The sequence below is a fragment of the Trichosurus vulpecula genome, chromosome 7, assembly GCF_011100635.1.
Source record: "Trichosurus vulpecula isolate mTriVul1 chromosome 7, mTriVul1.pri, whole genome shotgun sequence".
In the NCBI taxonomy this organism is placed as follows: Eukaryota; Metazoa; Chordata; class Mammalia; order Diprotodontia; family Phalangeridae; genus Trichosurus; species Trichosurus vulpecula.
Genome location: NC_050579.1, coordinates 20,203,142 through 20,227,191, shown reverse-complemented (window position 1 = coordinate 20,227,191; position 24,050 = coordinate 20,203,142). Strand labels below are relative to the sequence as shown.

Sequence of the window (24,050 nt, the reverse complement as noted above, 5' to 3'; positions counted from 1 at the left end):
AAAATTACAAAACACTTTCCCAGACTGGCATTCAGTCTTCACAACACCCAGCTTCTTCTGATTAGTATGCGTTGAATGAATGAATATGCTGCAACTTTATTCATTCAGATCTCCTGGATAGTTATTTAGACAGGAGTCAGGCATGAAGGGATTTTAGCAGTCCTTGAGTCCAGGTCCCACACTGTACAGGTGAGGAAACTAAGGCTAGCATTCACCTGGCTCTTTAAAGATTAAGAAGCTCCTTTGCTCATTTTACAACAACCCTAGGAGGAAGGTCTTATTATTGTCTCCATTTTACAGATGGGGAAAACTGAGCCTGAGAGAAGTTAGGAGCCTTGCCCAAGGACACACAGTGAGTTTCGGTGGCAGGATTTGAAGCCAGGTCTTCCTGCCCCAAGCCAAATCTTGATAGAACATGGACCCGAGACTCTGCGCCATCCTAGGGACTTGTCCATGTGGGGATCTGGTTCCAGGAGCTTGGGGGCACCCAAAACACTAGCTGGGAGTTGCATGCACAGGGGCTTTTCCCTGTCCCCGGAGCCTGACCTTGAATGCTGTCATTTCCAGGCTTCAGAGAATGCACAGATCACAGAATATCAGTTAGAATGACCCTTAAAGACCATCTAGGCTGACTCCCCACCCCCCCATTTTAGAGATGACATTGAGGGCCAGAGGCCCAAGACCATACAATGAGTTAGCAGTTGAGCTGAAATTTGACCCTTGGTCTCCTGAGTACTGGCTGTTAGCCCTTTCCTCCACATTGTACCCCCTCTCCTGCTCAGCCTCTGGCAGGCTTTGGAAGCCTCCCCCCACCCCTTCCCTTCTTGGCCTCCTTCCCCCCACTCTCAGTGTCTTTTCTCTGCCTCATAAAAGGTGCCCAGCCCGCTTATGCTGCCCATATGCCTCACCTATCAGAGAAGAAAATCCTTAACAAGCCAGGTCCCACCTACTGTTAAGGCCAAGGACAAAATGTGCCTCCCCTCAAAGGGGGACATGGGTTCATTTTGAGAGACGCTTGGGGAGGGAAATGCTCAACCTTAGAGTCCATCAGCTGCCAGGTCTTGATCTGCCTCCACATCCTCTGTCTCCAAGCCGTTCTCTCTACATTCGCAAAGCACTTTCTACCTGCCCAGGCCCTCCTCATCCTACCTGTGCTGACATGCAGGGGCTCTTACCCTTGTTTCGTGAGTGCCCTGGGCAGTCAGGGGGCCTCTGATGGGGCCTCTGGGGAGCCCTTCTCAGTGTCATGGTTTTTAAAAATGTAAGAAAAATGCTAAACACCAGCTAGCTAGTCGTTTTTTTTTTTCCATTTAAGATTGCAGACTCGTGATATCTACCCACGGACCCCTCAGGGAGCCCAGAGCCTCTTGTACAATAACCTCTTTGCAGGCCTTCCCATCTTCCCTTTCTTCTCCTCCCAATCCATAAAACTGTCAGAATGATCTTTCTCTGTAGCAATCTGGTCCTCCACTCAAAAATCAGCCACTCCCTATTGCTCTTCAACTTCAAGCTTCTCTGCTTAGCAATCAAGGCTTTCCATATAGGGCACCCCCAGCTTTATCTCACACAACTTTCCTGCATACCCTCTATGCTTTGGGACAGGCAGGACAGATTGCTGGGCCTGAAGGCAAGAAAACCTGAGTTCAGATCTGAACTCACATCCTTTACCAGCTATGTGACCCTGGACACTTCTCAAACTTAACCTCCATTTGCCTCAGTTTCCTCATCTGTAAAATGAGGGTGAAAATAGCACCTACCTTGCAGATTTGTTGTGAGGATCAAATACAATAATGTTTGCTAAAAAAAAAAAAAAAACCCAACAAACTACTCAGTAGAAGCCTGGCACGTAGTACTTGATAAATACATCCTCTTTCTCCCTTCCCTTTGGCCCAACTATCCTCCGCCCAGTGGATATACATGAGGTGTGACTTACTCCACTGAGTCCTTTGTCTGAAATGTCCCACGTCTTCTTCTCTATATATTGAATTTGTTGTTGAACCGGTGATTTTCTTGGTATAAGAACTTCCCACTGTGGAAACTCCCTCTCCCAATGCAGATCAGCCCTGACTCTGCAAGTTCTGTCTCTCCCAGAATTGCTTGGGGACACGGAGAGATTAAATGAGATGACCGAGATTACCCAGCCTGTCCCATCAGGGGCTGGACTTGAACCTGGATTTTCCTGACCCAGAGGCCAGATCTCCATCTATTACCTCCTACTGCTTCTCTTTGAATTCTTGCCCCTCTGTTCATGGCACCTTCTGCAGGAAGCCTGGTCTGATCCTTCCGGTCAGTAACCTCCTTCCTGCCGAGGATCTCACCTCCTCATAGAGCACTCACTGCCTTCCCACTCTCCCATGCACTTATCCAATTAGACACTGTATTAGAGCTCTCTTGGTTGGCGTATCCCCAAACTAGATGGCAAACTCTATGTGGGGAGGGGCAATCTTTTTCCTAAATTTCCCATTTCCCCTTGGTCTAACATAATGCTTTGCACACAGTAGGCTCTTAATAAATATCACTGGTAGTTGGCTTTCCTGTCTTTTTTTCTGTTTCTGCCCACCCTAGGCTATGGACCTCTTTCAATAGAATGTAAGCTCATTGAGGTCATGGAGTGGTTCCTTTTTGTCTCTGCGGCCAGTGTATTTAGCATGGTGCCTGGCACATGTTAGATGTTTGATAAAGACTTGTATTCAATACCAGTATTTAAATAACTTAAAGCACTTGATAAATACTTTAAAAACCACTTCGTATATACAAGATGGGAAAGGCATAGCTATCTGGCTGTTTGGATGAAAAAGATTTGGGGGAAAAGTCTGGAGTGGACTAGAAGCTCCAAAGCCATGCATGTGACATGACATCCAAGAAACCATATGGGACCTTAGGCTGTACAGAGAAGCATGGGATCCAGATTCAAGTGTACCTCACCCTGGGCAGGCAACCTCTGTAATATAGAGTTCATTAACTAATCAACAAGTACTTCTTAAGCCCCTACTATGTGCCAGGCACTGTGATCCCTGTTGCCATTCCAACACCTGTAGCTTGACTCATCACTAAACAAATACCATGGAGAGCTGTTTTCTGGCATCAAAGTCTGCACATTAATCAAAAGTAGCATAGAAAGAGTCACCAGTTGCACCCCAGTGTGTGTGGCGCCTGAAGCAGCTGTCCATGCTGCCTACCCCTAGTCCTGGCTTTGATAGAAGGTTAAGCTTTGTTGCGGGTGCAGTGATGGGGATGAACAGAAGGGCTGGACTAAAGCTCCAAGATGGGGAGGGAGAAGTCATCCCATATCATGATGAACATGGGGGGAGGGACTTAGGGAATTGGGGAGGTCTCTGCTTTCCATAAAATATCAAGATGAAAGACCTTACCAGGGGAGCCTCCTTTTCAGCATCACCTGGGCCTTCCAGTGGAGGCGGCGGGGGGAGGGGCTGGGTTTTTTGTCACTATTGTTGTAGTTTTGGATCCCCAGGGAATTGCACAGTACTTGGCACATAGTAGGTATTTTAAAAATATTGACTGAGGAGGCAAACCAAGTACAGCTGGTAGCAAGACTACACCTCCCTCCCCTCCCCCAATCCTGTCTATTCTTCTGCACACATACCAGACATGGGAGGGGTCCTCCCTGGATATATCAGAAGAATTTCAAAAATAACCTAGGGGCTGGTAAGTCCTCCACAAGCTGCTGGAGAACTCAGTTCTCCCCTCACGCCAAGAAGCCCTTCAGGTTTCTCTTCATATCTGTTCTCCAGGGACTGCATAAAGCAAATCCCACCCCTTACTCCTTCCCCCAAATCGTGTGGCCCTTTTGTCTGCGTGCTCCCTCACAAGCATCCTTTCCTTATATATAACGTAATATAACATATTAATATGTAGGATATAAATATAGTATATAGTGTAATAATGTATCATATATTATACGGTATAATAGACATTACACTATAATTATATGTAGTATATATTATATAGCATATGCCATATGTTCTACATATATGTAGTGTATGTGTGTATACATATAGATATAGATCTAATAGTCACCCGGTCCCACTTCTCATCTTCATCTGAAGCAATTGTTCCTTAATAAAACCCCTCACCTTCTAAGGGATATCCTTTCCCATCCACCGCGGGTTGGGGAAGAGGAAGAGGTGCTCTCCTTTTGCTCCCCATCTTTCTCCTGGCGAGTTAGGAGGACTGACCTTCATTCAGCTCCTTTAATTGACAACCTCTCTTCTTTTTATAATGATAGAATGTAAGCTTGATGAGGGCAGGGACTTTCTTGTTTGTTTCTAGCCCAATTTTTGGCACACAGAGGTGATTAAGAAATGCTCATTGAAGTCCAGGCAAGCAGATTATTCTACCCTCTCCCCATCCATGCTGTAATTGGCTATGAAAACCCCAGGGCTACCTTTCCCTTAACGAACTCAACACCCAGCTTAGTTTTCCTTCTCACATTTCCTAAATATTACTGAAGACCCTCCTTTCCCCAAAAGCTTTGGCTTATGTGGGTTATATCTATCAATAGTTACTTTATTAGAATTTAATATTATGAAAATAGTTTTGATCTTACAGACCCCCTAAAAGGGTCTTGGGAACCCCTAGGTTTCTTTGGACCACATTCTAAGAACTATTCTGAGAGACTGACCAACCTCTCCCTAGGTTTCCAGGCTGTCTGCCAATTTCAGGCTTTGCTAGCCTCCCTACCCAGGATGGACTTCATTGTCACAATTATGTCATGAGGATCCTGGAATCTGTCATTCTCTTGACCTTTCCCTCCCTCCATCCTGTTAATCTCTCCCCCCTCACCATGGCCTATTCACTTACTCTGCTCCTGCCTGTCAAGTCTAGAAGAGATTTCACTGATTGTGCTCACCACAAATGCATGTTGTATAGTTGCAACCGGGTCTTCCTTGATGCATGGAAATCTGATTTCTCTCTGGTGGCCTCCCAACCACATTTTCTACTTCAACCCCACTCCCCACTCATTTTCAGCAGATGACTGAGATTCTGATTTTATCAAGACAAAGGGGCCATATGTCATAATGACTCAACCATTCACCATTTTACCTTGACATTTCTTTCAATGTCTACCCACCCTCTTGTCTCAGGGGAAGAGGTGTTCTCTCTGCTTCCCAAGGCTAACTCTCCCGCTACTCCTTTTGACTTAATCTCTCCCATCTCTTCTTTGACCTTACTCCATCTCTCCCTCCCTCTACCCATGAGACATTTCGAAGTGGAAGTCTCAAGGCATGTCAAACTCAACATGTACAAAACAGAACTCATTCTCTTCTTTCTTCCTGAATATATCCCTCTTCCATATTTCTATCAAGGGCACCTTCCTCCTTCTAATCATCCTGGTTCATGACCTCAGAGTAATTTCCAACTCCTCAGTCTCCATCCAAACATGTGATAAGTCTTGTTAATCCTACCTGTACAATATCTCTTGCCCAATATTCTGTTTCCTGTCTCTTTGACTTGCCCAGGCCATCTCCCCCATGCCTGGAATTCACTTACTCCCTTGTCATCTCCACCTCTTAGAAACTCTAGCTTCCTCCAGAGCTTATCTCAAATGCCTCCTCCTACATGAAGCCTTCACTAATCTTCCCTCCCCAACTGCTAGTCCCTTCTGAAATTACTTCACATTTATCTTCTATATACAAATCATTTTTATATGTGGATAGGCAAGTCACTGAGCCTCTTACTGGGTACCCTAGATAGCTCTTCAGTACTCCAAGTCACAGAGAAGATGCTGACATGATTGGTAGAGGGAATTCCTCACTTGGGAGTACCCAGGCCAATGGAATCCCAAGTCCCTAGCCCTTATACTTGGCATTGACCTTGCATGGATTTATATGTGCCCGTGTTATCTTCACCACAAGAACATAAGCTCTTTGAGGGGAGGACATTTCACTTTTGACTTTCCAGGATAGTACCCGGCCCATAGTAGGTGCTTAATAAACTCAAGTCCACTGCTTATTGCCATCACTCCTCTAATGTGCGTTGTTTCTCCCATGAGGGCAGGGGATGTCTCCATTTTGTATTTGTAATCTCAGAGCTGAGCAGCATAGTGCCTAGCACATAGTAGGCTCCTAATAAACACTTAGCGAACCCTAAAAGCCCCAAACAACCTTTCCTCTCCCTTCTGTCCTCCTCAAGCTACCATTTATATTTCTCCTTTCACTGCCAAGTATATGGACATTTCTGGCTGGAAGTGCCACCAGGCCACTTGTAAAACCAAATCCCCCAGCTTCCCCTCCCCTTCCCGACTTCACTATTTTTATCGCCCTAAACCATTCTCCCAGTCACCCCGGTTCAAAAATTCTGAGTCATCTTCATTTCCTTCCTCTCCCCGGACAGCCAATTAGTGTGCACGGACTGTTAATTCTACCTACAAAGCATAATCCAATTCTCCTTCCCTCTCCACTCCTACTGCCTCCGCTCTGGTTCAAGCGCCCATTACCTCTGACCTAGCTTCCTAATTGGTCTCTCTCCTTCTCCTCCCTGCAAGCCATCCCAGATTCCACTGCCAATTAATCTTCTCTAATTATAGCTCAGATCACAGCCCCTTCCTGCTCAGTGGCCTTCAGTCACTTCCTATAGCCTCCTAAAGAAATTGGAAACTTCTTAACCTGCTTTTAAAGACCCTCATGAGCTGAGCCAGACTACTAGGCTTACCTCACACTATTCCCTGCTTCCAGTCTCTGCCTAGCTCCCCACGCTTGTCAAAATCTTCCTAAAGCCCAAATCTGACCAGACGTTTCTCATGTTCAGGAATCTTTGGCAGTCCCTTCTTTCTTACCTCTGAGGTAAAATGCAAATTCCTCAGGGTGATGGTTAAAGCTGCCCACAATCTATCTTTCCAGACATCTTCCACAACTTCCTTCAATGTGTGCTTTGTTCTAGCCAAGAAAGATGGCCTCCTGGAGGGTCCCTGTCTCTCACCTCCATGACTTTGCACTGGCAGTGCCACACACCTGGAATGCACTCCCTTCCCAGAGTCTTCCTCAGCTCCCTTCAAGGTTGAGCTCAAGGTCCATCTCTTCTGTGAAGCTTCTCCTGGTGCTTCCAATTGTTTTTGCCTTCTCAAATCATCTATTTACTCATCTGTGAATAGGTCCCATCCTTTAATAGAATGAGTCCATGCGATAGTATCAGTCTGCCAGAGGCACGTTTGGCAAAGTGGATAGATAGCTGGTCTCAGCTAGGAAAACCTGAGTTCCAATCCTGCTTCTGGAAGATGCTGGCTGTGCCACCTTGGGGAAGAGTGCCCCTGGTAATTTTCTATGAGCAAAATCTGTAAAGCAGGAGCTAATGTGTATTGATACAGGGAGTTTCCTCACCTGGAAGTATCCTAAACCAATGAAATCCCAGCTCCAGGTCATATTACCAATTAAGGACAGAGACGGTTTGCTGCCTTAGAGCATAGTCCATCACAGGAAGAAGGCAGACAAGTGGCTATTCTCCATTTGGTCCCTGGGTGCTGGGCAGGGGTTTACATCCTTTTCCTCATTAAAAAACCAGTTGCTTGAATATGAGGCATAGATTCTGCATCAGGTCCTTCCCTTTACCTAAGTTAAAATCTCCCCTCTCCCAGTCTAAAGTTTGTTAGCCCAAGAGATCAACTGGAAATGACTTAAGAGTTGTAGGAGAAAAACCACTTGACTTGCAGTCTGAGGAGATGTGGCTTCAAACCCACCTCTTACTCTCACTCTTGTGTCTTTGAGCAGGTCACTTGTTGGGATGCTCAAGCCCCTATGACCTCTCTGACTTGCTTTCATGTGTCAGCTAGCATGGATGACTTTGTGGTCTGGAAGGCCAAGATGGGCTCAAAACAGCTCAAAGGGTCAAGTGTGAGAACTGCTGGACCAGCCCTGTGGATTTATGGCATATGGGGGCTGATGACCTTTCCCAAAGCCCCATTCTCTCCAGATTTTGGGGAGGAGCTCATTCTAAAGGGATATTTCCAGGAGCTGGCCTCCCTAGGGACACAGCCCCTCCACAGACTCAGTGACTGTTTGAGGGAAGCAGCTGGCTCCAATCAAGCCCCTCCCCACCCCACCCTTTTCTCTCCATCTGGAGGCAAAGCCTGGTTCAACCCCTCCCTGTTCTCAGACCCTCTTTTCAGGCGGAGGCTCTTTGGTGACTTTTCTCTAAAAAGCCTGCCCTGAATTCCTCCAGACTCAAACAAGGATGAAGGAGAGGGGTGGGAACACACACAGAGTCACTTGCCTTGATATTCAGCCCCCCAAGATGACTGCCTCTGGGCAACAGGCAGATTTTGGTTGGATCTCCTGGGAAGTACATGGGAGCCCAGTGCAGTGGAAGGAGCTCCAGAAGAATCAAAGAACCTGGGTTCAAATCCCAGCTCTGCCACCTCTGGCTGCATATCGCTGGGCAAGTCACTTACCTTTCTGTGCACCAGCTTCCTCTTCCATGAGGTGAGGGGTGGCCTTAAAGGGCCTTTCCAGTCAGACACCTGGGGTTTTTCTGATTTTTATCTACTTATACTGAGTTATTCCCATTACCTGAATTAAGATGTCAACAGATTGGGGGAACCACAGCTGGTTTCTGCTCTATTTTTCCCATTCTCCACTCAAGCCATTCTTTGTAACTTCTGCCAGTTTGGCCTAGAGGTCATTTAACTTTGGAGGGGAAATACCCCGACCTCCAAACGTCAACAAACAAAACAAATCCAAATCAAAACCCATCCTCCTGCCTTCTGATTCTTCCTTTAACTAAGATCACTCCTCCAAAGTAGGCCAGGGCCTCCACCAAGTCTGAGAGAAGGCCAGTTCCCCAAGGACAGCCTTGGTCAGGAGGCTCAGCAGCAGAGGCTGAAAAGGGGGAGTGGGCAGGGAAGACAGGTAGGGAAGCAGCTGGGAGAGCCACCCCCTGAGACCACTGCATTTCTGTTCCCTGTTTGCTGGCTCAGGGGCTCCTACCTTGGGGTGCGTGGAGAACTTTTAGGGGGTCCTTGAACTTGGGTGGGAAAAATCCAATCATGACTTTTGCTAAATGTAGCATTTCCTTCAGTTATGAATGCAGGTAACAAATCATCGTTCTGAGAAAGGGGTTCTGGGTTTCACCAGACCAAGGGCTCTAGAACACACAGAAAGGCTAAGAAACACTGTGCTATTTCATGGGTTGTGCTAAAGGGGAGCCTCCAAGATGGTGGAATGGATTCAGCTCAGCTGCCACCTTCCACATGAAGCCTTTCTTGACCCCCCTTCCAACTCCCCCCCCCCATTATCCTGTTTTAATTTCATATACACTATGCATATAGTCATCCATGTTCATATAGTCTCTCTTCTCCACTGCCCTTGAAATGTTAGCGCCTTGAAGTCAGGGGCTAGTTCAAGTTCGTCTTTGTGTGCCTGACACAGTTAAGTGCTTAATAAATGCTCATGGATCGAGTGACCTATGTCACAGACTAGTCTGTGTTCCATCTCCTCAACCACACTTGGAGCTGGCACACTCACGACTCCACCTTCTCCACCCCTTCGATCACCCCCAGCTGCCTCTCTCCCCATGCAGTCCAGATGGGGTATTAGAATACCACGTTCATATTCAGTTAATTATGTGCTCAAGAATAATCAGTAAGTCCATAGACCCAGGAGGTCCCAGAGTTCACCCCCAGCTTCTGCCACGTTATAGCTAAGGAAGCCAAGCCCTAGACGATCAAGGCAACTTTCTCAGGGTCCCAAGTCTTTGGGCTACCTCCACCCATTTCCTCTGAATCTCCCAGAGCCCCTTGCTTGGGGCTGGACAAGAAGGACCATTCAGTCCATATTTGTTGCCTGAATAACTGATCATTGCCACTCAACCAGGTAGCTTAACCTTGGCCACCTGTTTGTGTGTTTGGGAAAGGGAGCTATAGGGCCCATCCATTTCCACTGGATTTGGAAACTGTAAGAACCCAAACTCCCACATTAAAGGGCTGTATTGGAAAGTATCCCCAGAAGGCCAACAGGTGAGATTAGAAGCTCTAAGAAGTAGAGCCAGATGGGACTGAGGGGTCATTCCATCCCACCCTCTCATCTTACAGGAGTGGAAGGCCATGAGGATGATTAAATGGCTTGCCCAAACTCATACAGCTACTAACTGACTGACCAAGGATTTGAACCTAGGTCTTTTGACTCCAATTCTCATGATCCTTAGTTTAAGGTTGAACTCGGGAATAAGAAAGACCTGGGTTTGAATCCTGCCTCTGAGGCTTACTAACTAACCCTGGGCAAATCACGTAAGCTCTCTGTGCCTCAGATTCATCATCTGAAAAAAGAAGGGATGGGGCTCGATGACTGTTAACACTTATGTTTCACAGGTGGTTCTTTTGTCTCCTCAACCACACTCCAGGCTCCCGATAGGCAGGGACCTTCTCCTACACCTCTGCACCTCTAGCTCCAAGCGTGGTGCTGGTGAACGCCCAGCTGTCCTCTTCATTTTATAGAACCTGGAACCTGAGACCCAGAAAACAGGTCGTGGAGCTAGCAAGTGGCCAAGGGCCTGCAAGTGCTCAGTTCTGTCTCCTGGCCTCCACCGCTTCTCTTTGTGCTCAGACTGCAGCAATCTGGAGGACACTTGGAGTGAGGGGGAAGAAGAATGGAGGAAAAGATGGGGTGAGCAAAGAAGGAGGCCTGGAGCATAGGGATTGTTGCAGTCCCTAAAACAGGCTCTTTAATCACATCCATATCTTCACTGAAGAGCTTCTGATCGAGCACTCAATCTCACGACCCATGGGCCGCTCCAAGGGGCAGGAGGGAAGGGAGGGGGAGGAGGACTGGGAAGGGGAAATTGGATCCTAGCCATGGGGCAGTGGCCCATGTCCCCTCCCCCCAGAATGGATTAGTGGGCATGTTTCCAGAGCAGTAACCAAGGGAGGTGTGACCAAGGCAGATAGAAACATGGGAGAGGGACGGGAAAGAAAGAGGAGAGACCGTGGCCAGCTCTGAATTCCAGCCAGACTCAGAGGAATTCCTCCAGAACCACGAGGGGTCAAACAATCCCTCCACCCATTGGAGAAGGGGGTGTCCTTGCCCAGAAGCCATGGAGGCTTTGCTCCCTGGCATGGGAGGCCAAGCTCTCTGGGCCTAGTAGAAAGAGTACTGGTTCTCCACTGCCCGGGCCCTGTTGCGGGCACCCTCACTGTCATGGTAGTCCTCAGTCCCAGGGCCCGGAGGCTCCAGGAGGCGTTCGGCACTGTTGCTGCGGCTTCGGGCACTCAGCGTGCCCTCGGTGCGATGGTACTGTGGGTGTGGGACGGTGCCTGAGGAGGAGGAGGCCGAAGAGGAAGAGGCACCCCCACCCTCGGAGGGAGAAGCTGGCTGGAAGGGCCCAGGGCCAAAGCTGGAGAAATAATGCTGGGTGGGGGGCTCACTCCAGCAGCTTGGAGGCGGGGGGACTGTGCCAGGAGCCGGGCCAGGGTCTGCCAAAGCAAACGTAGAGCACGTCAGAGGGGGCAGGACAAGACAGGCTGGAACCATCAGCCCAGACCTCATTCTCCATCTCTCCACCTTGAGCTGTGACCTCTGCCCAACCCCTGGCCACCACTCTGGGCACAGTGGTCCACCAGCTACACTCCCACCTCCATTCATTGGCTCAAGCAGCCCCCTTTGCCTGAAATGTTTTCCCCACTCATCTCAGCTTGCCTGTCCTTCAAGGCCTACTTCTTTCATGACCCTTTCTTCAACTGCCCCTGTCAGCTGAACTCCTCCAACAACCAACCAACAAGCAACCTAGTGTATGACAGGCATTGGAGAAACAAATACAAGAGCAAAACTCTCCTTGCCCTCATGCAGCTTCTATTCTACATGTCAGGCACCAGGCACTAACAAATGGGGGAGCTAGGAAAGGAGGCAGGATTTTTCCCTTCCCCACAAAGGCTTTCTGGGATGTCAGGCACCAGGCACTAACAAATGGGAGAACTAGGAAAGGAGGCAGGATTTTTCCCTTCCTCACAAAGGCTTCCTGGGATGTCAGGCACCAGGCACCAACAAATGGGGGAGCTAGGAAAGGAGGCAGGATTTTTCCCTTCTCCACAAAGTCTTCCTGGGAGGCTTGGGTCTCTCTCCCTGCATCAGTGTGACACCCTTGTGAACCTGTCAGATATGAACTTCCATGTACTAGCTCAGCGTGTTGTCCTTCCAAACTTAAGTTTCCCTGCTTACTTTGCCGGGGGCTGGGCTGGGCTGGGGAATCTAAGCTCCCGCCAAGATTATGATTGGGAAAGGGCTTTGGACATTATGTGTTGGGTGGGGCGGATGCTTATGACTACCCAGAGAGAATATATGGGGTTCCCACAGACAATGCCAATCCAGCCCGCCCCATACACACATGTGTTCCCTGGTTCCTGCCCACCCAGCCTCATCTGGGGAGGGAGGAAACCAATTGTGTCAGCTTCAGCCATCCATCCTGATAGGGTGCTGTCTGCCAGCTGCCTCTGGAGAGAGGCTGGGCCCTTACCACAGCCCAACCACAGGCAGAGAGGCTCTGGAGCACCCAAAGCGGGGGTTGGGGAGGGGCCGGGGCGGAGGGACGTCCCTCTTACCAGGCAAGGGGGCCTGGGCTAGGACGTAGCTGCGAAGGGTGATGTCGGCAGCTCCCCCAGACTCCAAGGGGATAGGGTGGGTGTGGAAATGCCGCAACATGTCAAAGATGGACTGGAACCAGAGATGCTGGACATGGCATTGACCATTCTCATTCAGGGACAGGCGCAGGTGCTGTGGGAGAAGACCAGAGTCAGTGAGAAGGAAGTGGTAGGAAGGAAAGGAAGGAAGGAGGGAAGGAGGGAAGAAGGAAGGAAGGAAAGAAGGAAGAAAGGAGAGAGCTAGGGAAGAGGAGAAAAAGGAAGGAAGAAAGGAAGGAGAGCTAGGGAAGAGAAGAGAAGAAGGAAGGAAGGGAGGGAAGGAGAGAGGAAGAAGGGAGGGAGGGAAGGAGAGAGGAAGGATGAAGGAGGGAGGGAGGAAGAAAAGAAGTAAAGAAGGAAGGAAAGAAGACAGGAAGGAAGGAAGGAGGAAGGGAAGGAGAGAGGGAGGAAGGAAAGAAGAGAAGAAAATAAGGAATAAAGAAAGGAGAGAAGAGGGGAAGGAAAGAAGGAGATAGTATAGTCTAATGACAAGAGCCCTGGCTTTGGAGTCAAGAGGTTCTGGGTTCAAATCCTGCCTCAGGCTATGTGACCTTGGGCAAGTAACTTAAGTTCCATGAGTTCTGGTTGCCTCATCTGTAAAATGGGCAGATGTGGGGTTAGACTAGGTGGCCTCTGAGGCCTTTCAGCTCTGGATAATACGATCCTATAAGCAAGTCAGGAAGATGATCAGTGTCAACGGAAGCCCTGGGTCTCGGACATCGTCTCTGCCTCCCTCAGTCTACCTGCCCTGCGCGGTCTGGAGGAGAAGCTGTAGCCCCTCCCCAGTCTGATGGAGGAATCCCAGTCTCCTTGAAGACTAGGAAAAAAAAAACCCAAAGCGCTTAAGCAGAAATGACATTAGGATGCTTGACAAAGAGGAAAATATGCCCTGGTTCCCAAAACTGTGCAAGAGAGGTTAGTGGGGCATGGAGCCAGGGGTCAATGACGCGGAGGCCTCGAGGAAGGCTGACCCCTGATCAGGGCCCCAAGTTTCCCTCCTGTAAAATGAGAAAGTTGGACAAGGGGCCTCCTGCGGTCTCCTTCAGCTCCTCCTCTGTGATCCTTTGGTCCAACAATAATCATGAGGTCAAAGAAAGTTTTCTGGGGAAAGTGAGTCTTGAGCAATCTAGTCTGGAGTGAGGGTGAATGAGGGAAAGGGAAATAGGCAGCTGTGGAGGGAGGCGGAGGGAGAGTGAGGGGAAGCCAACACCTGGGCTGGTTTCTGTCCTGCAGAAAGCTCAGCATGGCTGGAATGGTTGACAAGCAAGGGGAGGCCTTGTAGTCTGATTGTGTGGGCGTCCCCATGGGCTGCTCGGGATGAGTGGGGTTTTCTCATTTTTGCAACTTTAACTTCCTCTCGTTTCCTCTTGGTGGAGACTGAAGGAAGGTCAGCTGAACCTTGGGTCAACCCCATTTTGGACAATGGGACCCTGAATCCCACCAGCCTGGCTCATGTCCCTAAGCCCAAAGCATCTCTAAACTCTCTTTGGGGTTCCTACTGGGGCCAATCTTCCTATAGCTGTTTAAGGACCCCCTTTCCCCTTCCCTCTCCCCCCTTCCACCCAAGCCCTTAGCTCTACTTTAGAATACCATCCCTGCCCACTCCAAATGTCTGGAGATGGCTGCAGCCCCCATGCACAGAGCAAAACAAATTGCCCCATTTCCGCCTGGGAATTCATTAATCACCTGGTTATCAGAGAAGTTGGCTTTTAAGTTGGCTGGCAAGGGTACATTGGATTCCAAGAGAAGAGCCCCTTAGGGGAAAGGCATTAACTCTGAGATGATCTTTAAGATATGCAAACGCCTCCAAAGCTGCCAAGAGACTGGTGCAGCTGCACAGTAAAGGGAGGAGATGCCCACAGGGGGTGCCCCAGCCATGTGGAACAGTACTCCTTTCCAAGGAGAAGATGGGAGCATCTGAAGGGCAGAGGGCCAGATTGCAGCCAGCAGGGAGGCCAGTGGACACAGCATCCACCCACTCCTTCCCATTGTGATGGAAGGCTCCAGGGCTGCCATCTGTGGTTACCCATAAAAACGCCTGTGTCCTTATTATGGCCAACTAGGGCAACATGGCTTCTCAAGGGCCCTTCCTGCTCCAGATCAATGATTCTATGAATGCTCAATTAGCCCCCAAAATGGGGGGCACTAGTGTTGCTAATACAAACCCCACCAAGACACCAAATCATTTCTGAAGCAGGCCTAAGACAGGAATGCAGTGGACTTCATCTACTGGCTGGGGACCCATGAACAAGTCATCTACTACCTGATTGATTATTGGGCCACAGTGACCCAGGAAACGCTTTGTGAAAATACAAATTGGAGCTCTTTAGACTTTGCGCTAGGAGAGCCCTCAGAGGCCTCATTTACAGATGAAGAAACTGAGGCCCAGGGAGAGGAAGGGACTTGCCCAGGATCACCCAGCTAGCAGGTGTCTGAGGCCAGATTTGAGCTCAGGAAGATGAGTCTTCCTGACTCCAGGCCCAGAGCTCTATCCACTGTGCCACCCAGCTGCTCTCTCTGCTTACGTACACTTATTACTGATACTTTATTAGCCTGTAATTTTCTTTTTTGCAGGGGAAGGGGTGGCACAAGATTTCCATCTCTCTTGGGCCAATATTGGTAAAAACCTGCATTCTCTGAGCACATCATTGGCTGGGTGGCAGGGTGCATCTTTCTATGGTCAGACAAGGGGTGACTGCATCTGACAGCCCCAGCTGTTCTGCTCCCATGTGCCCAGTCGGCTGAGTCAGGGCCGGCTCCTGCGACCTAAGAGCTCCTGAAGAGAGCTGAGGCAAAGCCAGCAGGAATCAGCAAAGACTTGAGGCCTGACAGTGGCGACACCAGGATGTGTTCTCCTTCCCTCTCTCTGGGCCTCTGTTTCCCCCTCTGGAGGATAGGGTGAAAGCATCTCTAGTACCAGGTGGACCACCTCAGTCAAGCCAGGATCAGAGGGCTATAAATTAGAGCTAGAAAGGAACTTAGAAGCCAATGAGTAGGGAAACTGAGGCACAAACACCCCACAGGATCATACGTTTTGACCTTAGAAGTTACTGAATTTTACAGATGAGGAAACTGAGAGTGAGAGGGGTGAAATGACTTTCTCAGGATCACTAAGAGGCAAGATTTAAACTCTCCTTTTCCTGACGCCAAGCCCCATGCTCTACCCACTGCACCACCTGGCTGCCTACGAACACGAAGGGAGCTTGAGTCGAAGAGTCTAGGATGGGCAGTTCCCCGTTCCACGTTCCTGGCCAATCCTATTAGTCTTCTCACAGTCAGGAGGAGAATGCACACTGCCAGAGCCACACTCTACATTCCCAAATGCTCTTTCCCTCACCACATCTGTCTCTCTCGCCATCCCCGACCTGCAATCTCCAACCCGTACCCTGAACATCACTGGCCCATCCACACTTGCCTTGGCCTTGCCCTGGAAGTTGAAGGTCAGCACGTACTCGCCTGGCCGAGTTTCACTCTGACGGATGACAAAGAGGCCATGGTTCCGGGCTCCTCCTGCCAGGACCAGCTGGGCTGCCTTGATCCTGGACAGAGTCCCATGGAACCAGGGATAGTCCGAAAGGACGATCTCCAGATCCACCTGGCTGCATTCCTCCCCTGGAGAGAGAGAGAGATGATGATGATGATGATGCCATGAGTGGGGGTGATAAGCACTGTGAACCTCACCCCTCGCTAGGCTCCCGAGGAAGGGCTCTGTCTTGACTGGCACAGGAGGTATGGGATGAGATTGATATGCCACAGATATGGAGATGAGTCTGTGGACAAGGAAATCAGGTTGGGGGGGGGGAGGGGAAGGAGCAGCAGCATTCAGGTTATTCAAGGTGAGGAAGACGTATCATAAAAATCCTGGATGTGAGGATCCAAATGGTGCCTGGAGGTGGCCTAAGAGGCCTGGTGGAGAGAGAGACAGCCTCAGAGTGAAGGGGAGCTCCCGGCTGTGAGGCCCTGGGTAAATCACCTGACATTTCCAGGCCCGAGATGACTCTGGGAGACTGTGAGCTGCAGAGCAGGTAATGATCTGCACTGGCGGGCTCCCTACAGCCATGAAGTCTTGGAGCTGGTCTGAAAAATGTGGGGGGACTGTGGGGAGACCAGTCTAATGGAACGTAGTGGTTAGTGGGAGAAAAGCCTGGAAAGGCAGGCTGCGGTTAGAACCTGAAGCGCCTTGAAGGCTGGGTCTCCATAATTTGGACTTTGTCCACTGAAGACGGCTGGTGAAGGCAGGGGCATGACATTCTGTCAGGGATAACGTAGGGCAATTACCAGCGACCTGGCAATAACAGTCCAGGGGGCACCGTGCCACAGCAGAGAGCTGGCCTCGCACACAGAAAGACCTGGGTTCTGTGTGACCCTGGCCAAGTCACTTCATTCTCTAAGGTCCATGGAAACCCGAGGAGTCTGTGGACAGATTTGAGGGGATCCATGAACTTGTATAGGAAAAAAGGAGATCCTGATTTTCATGGACTTCTAACTGAAATTGGGCATTTCCTTCAGTTACTATTCCCTACATTTATGAATGTAGGACTCCACCAGACCACCAGACAGGCCTAGAACACGAGAACAGGTAAGAGGCCCTGCTATAAATAAGGTTCCGGGTGGTCGAGCAGGTGCCATGCCACATGGCCAGGAGGTGCCAGATGAAAGCACATGTTTGGTCCCTACTCTCCCTCAGAAGGGAGTGCCATGTGGGGTGATGAGGGCCTAGTCCACAGTGATAGATAGCCATGGACTTGGAGAGAAAGAAGAGAAGGTCATTGGCCATTAGCAATGTCAAGAGGGCATAGCAGGTACCTGTGTGGCTGGTGCTGGCGGGAGACTCCAGGGTCTGAAGGAAGTTCTCTAGAGGGACGTGGGTCAGGTGCTCCCCCGTGGAGTCCCTGGCCCTGCCATGAGGGGCTGTGACCACTGCACCCAGTGATGATTCTGGGGCTCCAGAGCACCTCTCCGGGGGCCGGGGGACATCTGCTAATGGGGAGACAGAGATTGGCAGGTGAGTTTGGGATCATGTGTGGAGCTGACCACCCTCCTTGGTGACCCAGCTCCCAAAGGCTGCCGAGGGGCTGCCCTTTCACGTACCCTCAGTGAGGAATTCACAGCTGCAAGAAGATACCCGGCCCGGGAGGCAGCCGCCCTGGGCACAGGAGGAAAGCTCGATGTCGTCTCCACTGTCTCTGCAAAGGAAGAACAGATTCTAGATTCCTGCTCCTGTCCTACCTTCTCCCACAGCTCACCCAAGAGGCCACTTCATCTTGTGCTCTCTGCTTTAGCACAGTAGGCATATGGCATGGACTTGGTGCAAGAGTCCCACTTCCACCATCGTTTCCTCTTCCGCACCTTTGCTCAAGTCACCCCTTCCACCTGGAGTTCCCCCTCCAATCACGTTGTCGTTCAGTCCTGTCTCACTCTCCATGACCCCAAGGTCCTTTTTTTGCCCAAGAACCTTCTTCACAGTTTGGGGCTTACTGTCTTTTCTGGGGGGCTGATTACTGTGTGTGTACCCACCTACAGGCACACACACCTTCCTCATTCCCCAACTGTGGTCATATCCTGCCTCTGACATTTGCTCCCTGTGTGGTGGTTTGGTTCCTTCCCGTACAATGAAGGGGCTGGGCTGAGCAGTCTCTAAGGCCAGTTTGGAATCTCTGATCCTGTTTTCTAACCCCCACCCCCACCCCCACAAACACACAGGCAAAGGGTAGGAGAAGCTGTCCCTTAAGTATCCAGAGGACAGCCAGTTGACCCAAAGTTCTCTAGGACCCGGGCTGCACGTCCTCAGCCTCCCCCATCCTGATACAGTCATACAAGATGTGTGTGTGTGTGTGTGTGTGTGTGTGTGAAGGGTGGAGCCCTCCTGACATGCCTGCTAACTGTGGGAGCTCCCCAAGGCTCTGCCCTGGGCCCTCTCCTCTTCTCCCTCCATCCTCCCTCACTTGGTATCCTCATCAGCTTCCTTGGATTCATTTCTCATTCTATAGCCAGCCTTAGTCTCTCCCCTGAACTCAAGGCCCCCACCACTGATGGCCTAGCGGGCACTTTAAATGGGATGTCCCACAAACATCTCAAACCCAACATGTCCAAACAGAACTGGTGATGCCACCTCCCCAAACTCCTCCCCCTTCTGAACTTTCCCAGCAGCCCGCTGGTCCCTCAGCTCCCCCCTCTCTCTCTCACTCCAAACAGTCCATCTGGTATCAAATCTTGTTCCTGCCTTTAGACCATCCCTTGTCTACATATGTGCCCTTCTCTCCACTCACAAGGCCACAACCCCAGCCTGGGCCCTCATCACCTCTTGCCTGGATGGTGGCTAATTAATCCATCTTCCACCCAGCTGCCAAGGTGGCTTTTAGGTTTAATCATATTACCCTTCACCCAAACACTCCAACTCCAGTGGTTCCCCATTATCTCTCAGATCCCAAAAGGTGTCCCAGAAGTCTTAGTGTGCTTTTAAGCCTTACTAGCTTAAATCTGCCCTGAGACATTTGGGACACCTGCAGAAAATGCTGTTTGCCATTGAAATCCCCTCCCAACCTGGCTCCTTCTCACCCTTCCAGTTTTTTTATACCTCACTCCCCTCCACATTCTCTCTGACCAGCCATAACAGCCCATGTGCGATTTGGGACACCCCATCTCCCACCTCTGCACCTTTGCACTGGCTTTCCCCTCAGGCCTGGAATGCTCTCCTTCCTGGCTTCCTTGGAGAGTCCATTCAAATCCTCCCTTCTGCAGGAGGCCTCTCCCCACCTCCCTGGGGCCTAACGCCTCCCTGGAAGATCCCCTTCCATCTCTCTGTGTGGATCTTAACAGGAGGGCCACTCACGCGTTGTCTCACCCATTAGAACAGGAACTCTGTGTCCCTTGCCCTTAGCACAGTGTTTGAGCGACTGTAGATGTTTCCTACATCCCCGTTGGCTTTCTGCGCTGGGTCACCCTCTGTGGCTGATGCCTTTCTTCCTGCCCCAGTTAGAGGGGGAGGTCTAGAGGTGGAAGGTTTACTGGTGAGGCTTAAATGACTTACCCATACTCATTGGGGGGCAAAATAGCGGAGCCAGGGAGGGCTCCAGTTCAGCTCTTCTGACTCCCAGTCAGAGAGGCAGCAACGGTGGACACAACACTGCACATGACATCAAGAGGACACGGGTTCGATTTCTATCTCAGACATTTACTAGTTGTGTGACTCTGGGCAAACCACTTTACAAAAAAAAAATCACTCTGTGCCTCAGTTTCCTCATCTGTTAATGACAGCGCCAGACTCAATGACCTCCAAGGTTTGTCCCAACTCTCAAATCCATGACCCTACGGGATATCACACTCTGTCATCTTTCTAAACGTGCTTTGGGATCTCACACCACCCACTAATGGCTGGATTTCTCCCAGCGGATGTTGTGTGTGGGTCTCAGACTAAATTGAGTCCCCCTCTGGACATTCTAGAGAGTACTGGACATTAAATGGCCGCGTGACCCTGAGGAATTCACCCAGGTTCTCTCAGCCTCAGTTTTCTCATCTGTGAAATGGACCGTAGAGCATCTGTCGTTCCACAGGGTTGTGAGGATCAAGTGAGAGGATCGACGGAAAGCCCTTGGCAAGCCTTAAATCAATCGCTCACGACGTTTACCAGGTCTGGAATGACCAGACTTCTACAGCCCTCGAAAGCTCACTCTCAGGGCAGTCCCTTTTACGTAGACTTGCCTGATTACTCAACTTGTCGGTGGCCTCTCACATTGGAACCCACGTGCCGCCTTCTCTGCATCCGCCATTTTGTCAAACATTGGGACAAAGTCAAGAGGCCATCGATCTACAGCTGGAAGAGACCTTGACGTCCTTTAGTCCGACGGAGGAAACTGAGGAGGCCCAGAGAAGTGACTTGTCCACAGTCAAAGAGTAACCTGACACTACCCTGCTCATTGAGTCAGCAAGCATTCATTGGGCACCTAAACTACCATGTGCCGGACCCTACACTATAAAAAATTGACCATATGGACAAGCCTTCTTCCCTAGTCAGGCCAAGGTTCATGAGGTTTGAGACATCCAGCCTTCTAGCTCACCCCCAGAGAGCCCTCCCTCTCATCTGACTCAGTGTGGGCAAAGGTAGTTGTGAGAGAGTCTGGGCTGTCTGTCCCAGAGGCTGGGTTACAAAAGAATCATCAGTTCTGGGATGTGGTGGATGAGAAAAGGGAAGGAGGGAATTTTCCATTACTGACATAACTCAGGTTGTTCTGCCCCCCAAAGAGTTCAGTTCCCCTCTAAGCCCTTGCATCAGCCCATGGAAGCATGTGACGTCTGCCCCCAAATCCTAAAGGGAAGGAAAGTATGAGTGTGTCAGGGTGGGGTCCTGCCCGAACCAGCCTAACATGATGCAGCTGGTCTTCTAGTGACACAGGAAATGTGAAATTCATGGAGGCCCATGAACTCAGGAGGGAAATGAGAAGTAATGCATTCTCACTGTGAGTGGACCTAGTATGTCAGGTCCTATCCATCTGTCTCAAGGCCAGGCACAGGGGGCTGTCTCACTGACTCATGGCCCCTTTCCTTCTGCGCCATCCAAATGTGACACCCTCCACCTCCCTTCTGTCGCTATCTCCAGCCTCCTGCTGCTTACCCGGGGTCTGTGCAGTCCTGGATGTCGGCCACCCATGAGTGTTTCTGTAGGGAATCGATGGTTTCCAGGATGTACTCGGCTCCATTCTCCACCTAAGCCCAATGGGGAAAAGAAGGTGAATGGATAACAACAACTAACATTTATAAAGTGCTTACTATGTGCCAGCCGCTATGATAAAGGCTTTACAAATATTATCATATATGATTTTCAGAACAACTCTGGGAGGTAAGTGCTATGATCGTCCACATTTTTACAGATGAGGAAACTGAGGAAAACCAAGGTTAAGTGACTTGCTCAACGTCACACAGTTAGTAAGTGTCTGAGTCCGGATTTGCTCTCAGGTCTTCCTGACTCCAGGCCCAGCATTCTAACCACTGTAGCACCCTATCTAACTGGCAGAGCATCGTGGTCCACTCTTTCTTCTCCCCTCCCCAACACAGAGTCACAAGGGGCAAGGAGGAGGAAAATGGCCAGAGAGTTAACCCATCCCTGGAAGGGTGGCTGAAACCCATTCCTTGACCTTGATCACTGTTCCTACAAATTACTGGGATGGAATGGACCAGACGGCCCCTGGGGTCCCCTCCAGCTTTGAAATTCTGTGGTTTAATGAAGTAATCAACCAACTACGAGGGGCCAGATTCTAGACCAAAGTTAACCTAAGGCAGAACTTGGTGATAGTAATAGCTGAGATTTACCTTGTGCTTAAAGGTTTGCAAAGGACTTTACGTTAAATTATCTCCTAACAACTCTGGAAAATAGGAGCTGTAATTATCCCCATTTCAGACGGGGAAACAGGTGGAGAGAGATCATACGACTTGACCAGGTCATACAGCCAAATAAGCGTCTGAGGCTGGATTCAAACTCAAGTCTTCCAGACTCTGAGCCCGACACTGTCTCCTGCACCTCCTGCAAAAGGCTCCCTCGGTATTCCCTCCCTTCCACTCTTGTCTCTTCCTCATCAACCTGCCTTGATGCCCCCAGTACTGCTGTGAGAATCCCTCCAGTGTCTTGAAAAGGTACTGATTGTCTAAGAAAAGGTGACTGTTACCTTGGAGGCACCCAGGGGTACTTGGCAAGGTCTTGGCCCACCCCCCCCCCCCAGCAGAGAGCAGGGATAGAGGGATAAGGATGAGAACAAGTCTATTTTGAGCAAAGAAGGGGCCTAAGTTGTCTGGGCTGACTGTAGGCTGCCCAAAATGAAGAGGGGGCTCTGGAAAGGAAATGTGGGTATTCCCCTAAGACAGGCCTTCATCCACTTCATCATTCTAGCTTTGTTGGCTCTGGGGATGATGCACTTCCAGTAAAGTCCTTAATCATGAAAGTCTCTAACTGGGCACTAGGGGCCTGAGCTGTAACTGGGGTAGGGTGACCAAGGTTGTATCTCAGGGTGCCAAAATTTAGGGTGTGCTGATAGTACTTGTAGTCCTTCTGCTGTCTAGAAACAATTGAGCTTAGCATCTAACTAGCAAAAATAAATAGTTAACAGAGAAAGCTAGCAGATGGCATCCTTAGGCATATCCAGGTGAGCTCTTCCTCCCCTTCCCACTTCTTGGGGGGGCGCTCCCTTTTTTCAGGTGCTTTTCCCAACAGAGTCTGAGGCCATAGTTCATTCTGTTTGGCTCAGGCACAATGCTTTAGTTCTGGCTCCGATAGGGTGGCATCTAATCCAAGCTGGTCCTGAAGCCTTTTGCCCTCAGTACTGGACAGGAGTCTTGCTCCATGGCTGAGCTCTGGGAAAGGGAACAGCTGGGAAAGCAAGCAGCCTGGAAGAGACCAGGGAAATCAGAGGTCTGCCTGTTCACAAACAGCCCTTTATCCAGGGAGGAGGAGGAGGAGTAGCAGCGGCAGTAGCCAGGATGGCAGGGAGACTGCCCCATTCAACAGGAAGTCCCATCACCGTGGCAACTTTAGCCTGTCCAGGGACAGCCGAGAAATAGCAAAGACAAGATGATTCAATGAGGAGCCTGGGAAAGGGGGCGGATGGGCAGCAAGAGGCAGCAGTCACCAGCCTCCAAGAAGTCCCCTCCCATTTTGCTTGTGCCTTTTTTTTTTATTCTTTTAAAGGCTGAGCTGCCGCCTTTCTCCTCCTCTTCCTCACCCCACTTCTGGGGGAGGAAGGGGGCTAAGGGCTTGCTAAAGCTTGGGAGGTTCTCACACTCTGGTGACCTGCATTAGGAACATTTGCATATCAGAGGCTTTGTGGGTTCATAAACAGCACATTAGACTCCCTGTCCGCCACTGCACACTCCCCCATCAGCACCATCCTGGCTGGCTCTCCTGGGAGAGCAGACAAGCAAAAGAGGAAGAGAAACTTGGGGGCTCTCTGTGGTTTTCTCCAGCAGAGCAAGCCGGAAATGGGCACAAAGAGGGAACCCGTGAGGACATCAGCAATGCCAACTGGGTCAAGCCATGCTGTGGTGACGAAGGCAAGCAGTCACTGTTAGCCATATTATTTCTTCACTTTGTGATGTTGGGAAAGTCCCTTTACTTTTCTGGGCCACATTGAAGAACTCTGAGTCAGTCAGTCAGCAAGCATTTAGTAAGCACCTACTATGTGCTAAGTCCTAGGGATATAAAGAAAGGCAAAGAGTCCCTGTTGGCAAGGATCTCACATTCTGATGGAGGAGAGGACATGAAAGTGATGGCGTACATATAAAATAAATACAGGATAGACCAGAGATAATGAACAGAAGGAAGGCATTAGCATGAGATCAGGGTTGAATTCTCTGCTCTAGAGGAGAGTTCGGCTCGCTGGGGAATGGGGATGGCCAAGCCACACCCAAAGTCACCTCACAAGAAACTACTCACTCTTGAGTTGGT

At 50.0% G+C, this 24,050-nt stretch overlaps 1 protein-coding gene across 2 annotated transcripts in view; it reads right to left on the bottom strand.

The window, feature by feature from the left end:
• Positions 1-10,645: 10,645 nt before the first annotated feature.
• The window catches only part of SH2B2 (SH2B adaptor protein 2), a 61,866-nt gene continuing 48,461 nt past the window's right edge, over positions 10,646-24,050 (bottom strand). Inside the window, exons 4-9 of one of the 2 annotated variants that reach the window (XM_036767695.1) lie at positions 21,231-21,322; positions 17,711-17,805; positions 17,426-17,599; positions 16,035-16,231; positions 12,542-12,713; positions 10,646-11,419 (exon numbers count right to left, since the gene is read on the bottom strand). In XM_036767695.1, coding sequence (XP_036623590.1) covers positions 11,085-11,419; positions 12,542-12,713; positions 16,035-16,231; positions 17,426-17,599; positions 17,711-17,805; positions 21,231-21,322 — 1,065 coding nt within the window. In that variant the 3' untranslated portion in view covers positions 10,646-11,084. The remainder of the gene's footprint in view (positions 11,420-12,541; positions 12,714-16,034; positions 16,232-17,425; positions 17,600-17,710; positions 17,806-21,230; positions 21,323-24,050) is intronic. The other variant, XM_036767696.1, reaches the window with a different exon arrangement.